Here is a 9,557-nt window from a genome sequence, read left to right on the forward strand (position 1 = left end):
CTTCAAAATTTAAGAGGGTAAATTTCATGTTGTGTTCCTACCACAACTGTTTTTAAAAAAATAAAGAAAATGAAATGGCAAGCCACAGACTAAAAGCAAATGTTTGCCATACATGTATCTGACAGAGAACTTGTGTGCAGATGTATGGAGAACTTTTATGATTCAGTAAGACAACACACAATACAATTAAAAAACAGACATTTCATAAAAGATACACAAATGATCAAAAAGCACATGAAAAGATGCTCAACATCATTAGTTATCAGGGAAGTGTGAACTAAAACCACAGAGATGCCATCATAAACCTGCTGGAATAAAATAAGCTGACAATACCAAGCACTTATCAAGGATGCCAAGCAATGGGATCTCTCCCACACTGGTGAGAGTGGGCAGTGGAGTAGCCATTTAAGAAAAGTTCAGCAGTTTCTTATCAAGTTAAATTTACCACACAATACAGCAATCCTACTTCTGGGTTATTTACTGGAATGAACTGAAAATTTACATTCACACAGAAAGTTGTATGTGAATGTTTATATTGGCCCTATTCATAATCACCAAAAGTTGGTAAATGGACAAAATATGGGATATTACCCAGCAATAAAAAGGAACAAATTAGTGATTCACACAACATGAGTGAATCTCATATGCTACGTGAAAAAAGTCAGACTCAGAAGGCTACATCGTGTATGAAGCCATTCACAGGACTTTCTGGACAAGACAAATTTATAGGGACAGAAAACAAACCAGCAGTTGCCAGGAGCTGTGAGTGGTGGGAGGGGCTGACTACAAAGGGTCCATAAGGAATTTTTTGGAGTGATGGACTTCTTCTAGATCTTGACCATGGTGGTGGTTACATGAGTGCATGTATTTGTCAAAGCTTATAGAACTATATACTAAAAGGGTGAATGTTATTCTAAATAAACTGCACTTAAATTTTTAAAGCATGGAATCAGCTCAAGAATTAATTAAGTAGATTTTTAAATGGAACAGAGTGTTCACAGACTTTTATTTGATTGAGAGAATTTATGATAATTTTTCCCAAATGTTTAGCCCATTTCTTAACATTCAACATCTTCTACCTCATACCATGCCCCTCAAATAATTTCCATGTGGATTAAAGACCCATGTATTTTTAAAACCATAAACATTTTAAAAGAAAAATTGTTTTTCTCTATTTTAAGGTAGAGACTCTCTCCTTTGTATCTTCAGAACTGCTAACAGATATGCATTTTTCCCCTCCCCCCACCCCTCTCTTTCTTTTTGAAGTAATGGTACTCTTCCCAGTTTGTAGCGTGTATCTGAAGTATCTTGGCACTCTCAGGTGGCGAAATGGAAAAATGCGTGTTGGTCGGTTTCATGTGAGCGATGAAAACGTTAGTCACACGGGAGCACCCAGAATGACCACGTTAGCCACAGAAGAGCAGCTTCTTCACTAGCTCTTTCTAACACCTGAACAATCTCACTTCGCCATTTCTGAAAGGCTGCTCCTGGTACCAGAAACACGGCAGCTCTCCTTTGCCTGCCAAACCCACCAATGAAATGCCATTTCTGAGATTTTTTCCTCCTTCTGCTGAACAAAATCATATCCATAATTAAAGTTCCTTCTTTGTTTCTTTTCTGTGTCACCAATCTTTTTTTTTTTTTCTAGAAAAGCACACACATCTGAAATCTGTGGGTTTGGGGCAAGGATTATTCACAAAGAAAACACTGATGCTGGTCCTGCACTTCTTCAGTGTTTTTCAACAGCAAAATCTGCTCTATCCCCCTTTTACTGAAAGTCACCTTGCCAGGATGTGGGAATGATAAAAGCAGAGGGAACCCGATAGGGGCTGGCATCGCACTGAGGCCCTGTAAAGCAATAACCCCTGAGCAGCTTCAAAATATGGCCACTTTTTGTTTTCCAGCTTTGCACTTGAGCTGAAAAAGCAGCCAACTAAGCAGCGTCCAGCTCACTTTAGATCTTAACTAAGCAAAACTTCGGACACTAAACAGAACCCCCCCAAATCCTTTGGAAATGGCATACACTTTCGTCGCTCAACCCATAAACTATCACAAAATTAAACTTAATTGTATTAATAATTAAGCTCTTGATAAATTATTGATTTAAAAATACTGGCATACCATGTGTAACTGAGATTATACACATAGGCTTATCTCTTAAAATAGCTGAGAAGTTAAGAGATGGAAGAAACTGCAACATTTAGCTAGTATTTACTTAATAAACCTTCACTCTCCATCACCCACCAGCTCCCAACCCAAAGAAATGGGGTCCTTTTTCTGCCTATGGTGACTATTATTAGGATCAGCTACATAGTTTATAGGGCCAATTTCAAAATAAAAATGCAAAGCTCCTTGTTCAAAAATTATTCAGAATTTCGACGGCCAACTGCAAAGCCCCTCGTTCAAAAATTATTCAGAATTTCGACAAGCGACTGCAGAACATTAAACCAAATACAGGCTGCATGTCCATGAAGCCAGCTCTATCAGATAATATACCTGACTCGTAACGCAGTAAGAAGAGTAAGGTGTTTTGCTACTAAATAAGTAGGAATCTTTGAAATTTGTGTATTTGGGGAGAAGGTGGGATTGTAAAGCCTTAGGATCTCCTCTCCCAATGTTCCTAAGGTTTTCAGTCTGTTGGACAAAAAGTACTTCTGCGAGGCCTGCCATGTGGTCCACGGAGCAGCAGCTGCATCTGGGAGCCAGTCACAAGTGCAGACGGTCGGGCCCCACCCCGGCCGGACCTACTGAATCAGAATCTGTAGTTTAACAAGGTCCCCAGGGAATTCGTATGGGACCAGTACACACAAAGAAGAGTCACTGTCGAAGCAGCCACGGAAAACCTCCGCCGCCTGCCTCATTTGGTTCTCAGGAAGTCCGTCAGCGTTCCTTCTCACCTGAAACGCTCCGGAGCCTGGACGCGGCAAGTCGCTGTCGAAAAGCGCTCACCCGAGGCCTCCAGCCCATCCTCACCCTCAGGCTCTTAGCTGCCGCTCCATCGCGCCGCGCCCGTAGCCACCTGCTCTGGGTCCAGTCTGACGCGGCAGCGCCCAGCCGTCCGAGGCCCGGGGCGCGTCCGCGCTCCTCGGGCTCCGCCGCACCCACTGAGCGGCGCGAAAAACTGAGTCCCCGCCAGTCGGTTCTCGAAGACCGCCGGCGCAAACACGGCTCGTGGCTCCTTTTCGCGGAGTGGGGGAGTGGGGGAGTAGGGGGGGAGTGGGGGAGTGGGGGGGGGAGAGCTGGAGTCCGTTTTAAGCTTCAGGGCACACACACCCCTCTCCCTCACAGAACGCGTCGCCAGAGCCCCTTTCTCGCGGCGCGCGCTCTCTCACTGCCGGGGTGCCGGCCCCCGGAGCTCGGCCCTCGGCCCCCGCCTTTCAGGGCGGCCCCGGGCCCCAGCTCCGCCGAGCCTTAGTCGCGCGGAGGGAGCGTTCGTCCCGCCGTCCCGTCGCACTCTACGTCCCGGCGCTACGCCCCAGCCGCCCGCGCCCGTCGCCAGTTCGCCGGCCGGGTCGCAGAAACCCGCGGAGACAGACCCATCCCGGCGCGGCGCGCTTACCTGCCGGTCCCCGCCGACGGCCTCGCAGCTGGCGCTCTCCAGCCCTCCTTTTTCGCCTTCCCTCGGGCCGCGTCCCTCCTACTCCCGCCCGCGGGCTGGGTACCGCCCCCGCCGCTCCCGGACGGCTCGCCCGCCCGCTCTCCAGCTGCCTAACGCGGCGTGGCGCGTCCGGCGTTCGGCAGCGACGAGGCTAGGCGCGGAGGTGGGGAGCGGGCGGGGCGCGGAGGAAGAAGGGTGTGAGTGAACCGCCCGGCGGCCGAAGCCCGGCGTGGAGCTCAAGCTGGGGGCGGGGCGGCCCACCCCACCCTGCGGAGGTCCCACCCCACCCTGCGGAGGTCCCCGCGACGCTTCCGGACTTCCTGGACCGCTTGCTCCGCCGACGCCCCGCATCCGGTTCGGCGTGCTCCTCGGGGACCCCAGACTCCACGCCCAGCCGCTCACCTTTAGGGGTCGCCCTGGTATCCCAATGCTTGTCCCACCACTTTCAGCACCGTGCAGTGTGATGGGTGGGAAACCCGAGGTCGCCCGTCTGCCACAATATTTCTGATGCAGAGGTCAGACCTCTTGGAAGGGGATTTGGAGAAGTCGGTAAAAGGAAAAGGTCCTGAGAATGAATTCAGCTCCATGGTTACCTGATACACCAGATACCTAGGAACTGGGATCCCCAGCGCAATGGCTGCTGGGGGAGGATGGGGTGGAATATTAAGTGAGTTGTTCCTGGTCCCCTCTACCTTTTCTGTCAGCATCTCCTACCTGTGCACAGTCTAGAATAAAAAAGTAGATCTGGACAGGATTTCCACACCACCTAACCAGTGTTTGGAAAAGACTCTGATGCTGGGAGGGATTGGGGGCAGGAGGAGAAGGGGACGACAGAGGATGAGATGGCTGGATGGCATCACTGACTCGATAGACGTGAGTCTGAGTGAACTCCGGGAGTTGGTGATGGACAGGGAGGCCTGGCGTGCTGCCATTCATGGGGTCGCAAAGAGTCGGACACGACTGAGCGACTGCTCTGATCTGATCTGAACCAGTGTTGCTGCTGCTGCTACTGCTAAGTCGCTTCAGTCGTGTCCAACTCTGTGCCACCCCATAGACGGCAGCCCACCAGGCTCCCCCGTCCCTGGGATTCTCCAGGCAAGAACACTGGAGTGGGTTGCCATTTCCTTCTCCAGTTACTGGATGATAAAATAGGCCTAGAGGAACTTAGCTCGGTCCTACAATAAGATTGGTTGTAGAGAGCAGGCACTCAAGGCCCTCTGGCCCCTTTTACACCCTCCCCCCACACTAGCCTCTCCAGCCCTCCTCCTCGTAGTCAACTAACTCCAATATTTGCAAGATATTTTACCACTTTAAATGCACACAGTCTCTTCCGCTAAAACCTACAGGAGAATATTCCATTTTTCTTTACCACCAAAATTCTGAATTGCATCCAGAGCTTTGGAGAGGATGTTTTAAAAGTGCAGATCTGCAGAGCACACTCGTGCCTAACTCTGTCATATTAAACACAACGCCCGTGAGAGATATACTCCGTGTTGCAGGAGGGATTGATTTTGTTTTGCAAACACCAATTAACACTCATAACAGTCTAGCTGGATAAATGAATGGAAAGTGTTTTCAGAAAGACTTTTGACTGGTTGGATTAAGGGGAAGTGGGTGAAAGGAAGCTCATCCAGGTAACATAACAAGTTGGAAGCAGAATTATGATAAGGAAGAAAATAGTATTTTTTATTCTACTTTTATTTTTATTTATTTTTATTTATTTATTTTAATTGGAGAGCGTAGGATGATTTGGGAGAATGGCATTGAAATGGTATTCTTAATAAACAGATTGAATGCTATTCCAAAGGGTTAAATTGTTCACATTTGCATTAACACTTACATATGTTAGAGAATATAGACTTCATATTGTGTAGAACCACCAGAAATCTCATACACTGCTATTTGGCAGAATCAATTAAAAATGAGCACAAAACTACCCAATGTCCCAATTCCTCTTCTAGGTATATACTCAACAGAAGCTAGTGCATATGTCTACCAGAGGATAGGAACAAGAATGTCCATAGCCATGTACTTGTAATAGCCTCAGATTGGAAACTACCCAAATGCCCATCAGCAGTAGAATGGATTGAAAACATTGCAGTGGTATCCTCTCAAAATGGAATACCAGACAGAGAATGCACAAGCCACGGCTATGCTCAGTGTAGCCGGACCTCGGAAACAATACTGAGCAAAGGAAACCAGACACAAAAGCAGACATACTATGTGGTTCCGTTTATACAAAGTATACAACAAGCAAAGACAATCTATGAAGTTAGAAGTCAGGATGGTGGTCACTGGGGAGTTGATGACTGGAAGGAGTTACAAGGATGATACGGAGGATTTATGGGGTACAGGCAATGTTTCTCGATCTGGGTGCCACTTACACGATCTGTTAAGTTTGTGAAAATTCATTGTGCTGTTCACCTATGATATGTGTACTTTTCTCTATGTATCTTTTACTTCAATAAAAAGTTAAAATATGTAGAGCTCATAGTAAAAGTTGCTTGAAATTCTTAGCAGCAGCAGCACCTCAGCTATCTGGGGCCAGTTTCCTGTTTTGTTTTTTTCTTCACATCCTGAGTTTCCTCAGGGCTCATCTTAGGGAGCGACTGCAGTTTGATGGCTCCTAGATGGCAGGTATTCTTTTCCTTCCTGAGTTCCCTCAGGGCTCACCAGCTCACCTTCCCTGGTGGCTGGAATTGCTGATGACTATGACATCCTTTGTTCACCGATGTGGCAGGAAATATTCCATTTCTCTTGTTCTTTTGGTTTTTGGCCTCAAGGCATGTGGGATCCTAGCTCCCTACCAGAGATAGAACCCATACCCTCTGTATTGGAAGGTGAAGTCTCAACCACTGGACTGCCAGGGAATTCCCCAGTGATACAGTTTGATTCCCAGACCTCAGTTGCTCAGGAAACATGGCAGCGACCTTGCGGGGAAGGCATAAGTCCTCGTCTTGTTGCTCCCTCCCACTGGTGGGCCCCGTGTAGGCAGCAAAGGGAGGTGGCAGAGGAGGGCAGCTCGCCTGTGCTCAGGGCCCAGCTCTTTCCTCAGAACTTGAAATGCAACTTTACCTGTGGCCAAATAGTCTAAAGATATACCACACAGTGGCCTCAAACAGATTCATTATTTTCCAGGGGAAATGAGCACAACAAGAACATGAGTGCAAGTCACAACAGTGGGAAGAGGAACTAGGCTGATGAACATACTTATTCAGTTTTTACATACTTTGTACTTTGTTACTAAACCCTCATGCCAACCCACTGTGGGTTGCACCTGAGGAAACTGAGGCATGCAGAGATTAAGTAGCTTCTCCTAAGATGCCCATCTATGATGTGGTAGAGCCAGGAGTGGAATCAGGCAGTGTTATTCTCCAGTTCCTGTAATCTTAACGTCTGAATATAAAAGGTGGACTGTTGAGATGGCAAATGCATCAGATAGACAATCAGGAAATGTTTATCTGACAATCAGGAAATGAAGGATGTGGGGCCTACCAGTTTTGCCACAAACTAACTGGTGCAGTCACTTAGACTGCAGTTTCCCCATTTATAAAATATACATAAGGGGTGACAAGATCAATCTAAGCTCTAGTGGTAGTGCTAAGAGTTGGCGTGGGGTGTTTTAGGCCTCCACAATCTACACCAACATTCCAACACTCCAAATAAAAGGCATCTAACAAAAAGAATGTACTATATAAATAAAGGCTGAGCGCCGAAGAATTGATGCTTTTGAACTGTGGTGTTGGAGAAGACTCTTGAAAGTCCCTTGGACTGCAAGGAGATCCAACCAGTCCATTCTGAAGGAGATTTTATTTTATTTTATTTTATTTTTTCTGAAGGAGATTTTAAACCCTGGGATTTCTTTGGAAGGAATGATGCTAAAGCTGAAACTCCAGTACTTTGGCCACCTCATGCGAAGAGTTGACTCATTGGAAAAGACTCTGATGCTGGAAAGGATCGGGGGCAGGAGGAGAAGGGGACGACAGAGGATGAGATGGCTGGATGGCATCACTGACTCGATAGACGTGAGTCTGAGTGAACTCCGGGAGTTGGTGATGGACAGGGCGGCCTGGCGTGCTGCGATTCATGGGGTCGCAAAGAGTCGGACACGACTGAGTGACTGATCTGATCTGATCTGATCTGACACAAATAAAAATCCCCTAGTCAACATGGTTCCCACTTCACACAAAATTGTAATCAGCTTACCAAGTTCTGAATTTCCCTAGAAATTCTGGAGCTACCACTGCTCAGAAGTCTCTTCTGGTTTGAGTCATTCATTCCTACAACAAACATTTTATTTTATTTTTAATGCCTACAGTATCGGTGAGGATAGCCTAGGTGATGCTGCAGTATGTGATTAAGTTAAAGTTGCTCAGTCATGTCTGACTCTTTGCGACCTCGTGGACTATACAGTCCATGGAATTCTCCAGGCCAGAATACTGGAGTGGGTAGCAGTTCCCTTCTCTAGTGGACCTTCCCAAGCCAGGGATCAAATCCAGGCCTCCTGCATTGCAATCAGATTCTTTACCAGCTGAGGGATGCTGCAGTGCTAAGTTACTTCAGTCATGTCCGACTCTGTGCGACTCCATAGATGGCAGCCCACCAGGCTCCCCTGTCCCTGGGATTCTCCAGGCAAGAACACTGGAGTGGGTTGCCATTTCCTTCTCCAATGCATGAAAGTGAAAAGTAAAAGTGAAGTCGCTCAGTCATGTCCAACTCATCGCAACCCCATGGACTGCAGCCTACCAGGCTCCTCCGTCCATGGGATTTTCCAAGCAAGAGTACTGGAGTGGGTTGCCATTGCCTAACCATTCTCAAAGTCTCTATGGCCCAGGTGGCGCTAGTGGTAAAGAACCTGCTTGCCAATGCAGAAGACATAAGATCCCTGGGTCCAGAAGATCCCCTGGAGGGGGACATGGCAACCCACTCCAGTATTCTTGCCTAGAGAATCCCATGGATGGAGGAGCCTGGTGGGCTACGGTCCATAGCATCTCAAAGAGCTGGACATGACTGAGGTGACTTAGCAGACAGCATGCACAATGGAACAAAGGTTTATGTCTTACACTACATTGTCATTAAAGGTTGGAACAAGGAGCTCTACTTCCTGCAGTCACTCAGGGATCCAGGCTGACTGAGTAACCACCTTCTCAAACAAGGCAGATTGCTGAGTTAGAAGGAAAAGAAAGTTCTAGACCACAAGCATTTCAATGCTCCAGCCCAGAAGTGATCTGCAGCACTTCTCCTCCCAACTCACCAACTGGCACCATTCCTATAGTATCGCCCAGGCACAGAGAGCTGGGAAATGCAGCCCTACAAGGACCTAGGAAGTGGGGAGGTATGTCATCATACTTCATGCACTGATGACTATCCCACCTACTATGTACCGGACTCTGGGCAGATGAAGATGAGCAAGAGGTGATCGCAGCCCTCCAGGCACTCACCTTCAGACCAGAGAAGTCTCTGGTGATGTGATCTCATCCTTTGTGGTGCAGGCTTTGGTGGATTTAGGTGAGAAACCAGTCACTGCTGGTGTGAGTGAGGTCACTGTGTGATACAGCAAAATTTTTTCTCCATAACATGGCTCTAGTTGTAATGGTGGTGAGCCTGTTGCACAATGCAAGAGACAAGGAAATCATACACTCTCATGGGAGGCAAAAAACTCTCTCATTTAAATACTGAAGGAAGACAGTTGGACATGGTGTCATTCTGTTCAGTGAAAGTTACAAATAGCAGTTGAATGAAAAATGAAACCAGACTTTGACCTCCACCAAGATGTGGATGATGAATCCAGCCCTTTCAGAGAATGTGTTCCAATTTGGGAGGGACTGAGCATGGGCCCGTGCCAACACAGAAAACCAACCAGAGAATCCATAGAAAACTAAACGCATCCCAGTAGATCTGCCCACTGGCATTAGCTTGTGCAACTCACCACCACATTTCCCGAAGGGAGCAATCCCAG

At 47.4% G+C, this 9,557-nt stretch overlaps 1 protein-coding gene across 9 annotated transcripts in view; it reads right to left on the reverse strand.

The window, feature by feature from the left end:
• ADGRG2 (adhesion G protein-coupled receptor G2) overlaps nucleotides 1-3,824 on the reverse strand; it is a 127,448-nt gene extending 123,624 nt beyond the window's left edge. For 5 of the 9 annotated variants that reach the window (XM_070365734.1, XM_070365731.1, XM_070365735.1 and 2 more), the window contains exon 1: nucleotides 3,560-3,824. Coding sequence is in view for 3 of the 9 variants with exons in the window: in XM_070365728.1 (XP_070221829.1) it covers nucleotides 2,898-2,967 (70 nt within the window). In the remaining 6 variants the exon portion in view is untranslated. Of the gene's footprint in view, nucleotides 1-2,897; nucleotides 3,122-3,559 lie in introns of those variants that run through there. The other 4 variants (XM_070365732.1, XM_070365728.1, XM_070365727.1 and 1 more) reach the window with 1 other exon arrangement.
• Nucleotides 3,825-9,557: the final 5,733 nt, after the last annotated feature.

Source organism: Bos mutus, chromosome X (assembly GCF_027580195.1).
Source record: "Bos mutus isolate GX-2022 chromosome X, NWIPB_WYAK_1.1, whole genome shotgun sequence".
Taxonomy (NCBI): domain Eukaryota; kingdom Metazoa; phylum Chordata; class Mammalia; order Artiodactyla; family Bovidae; genus Bos; species Bos mutus.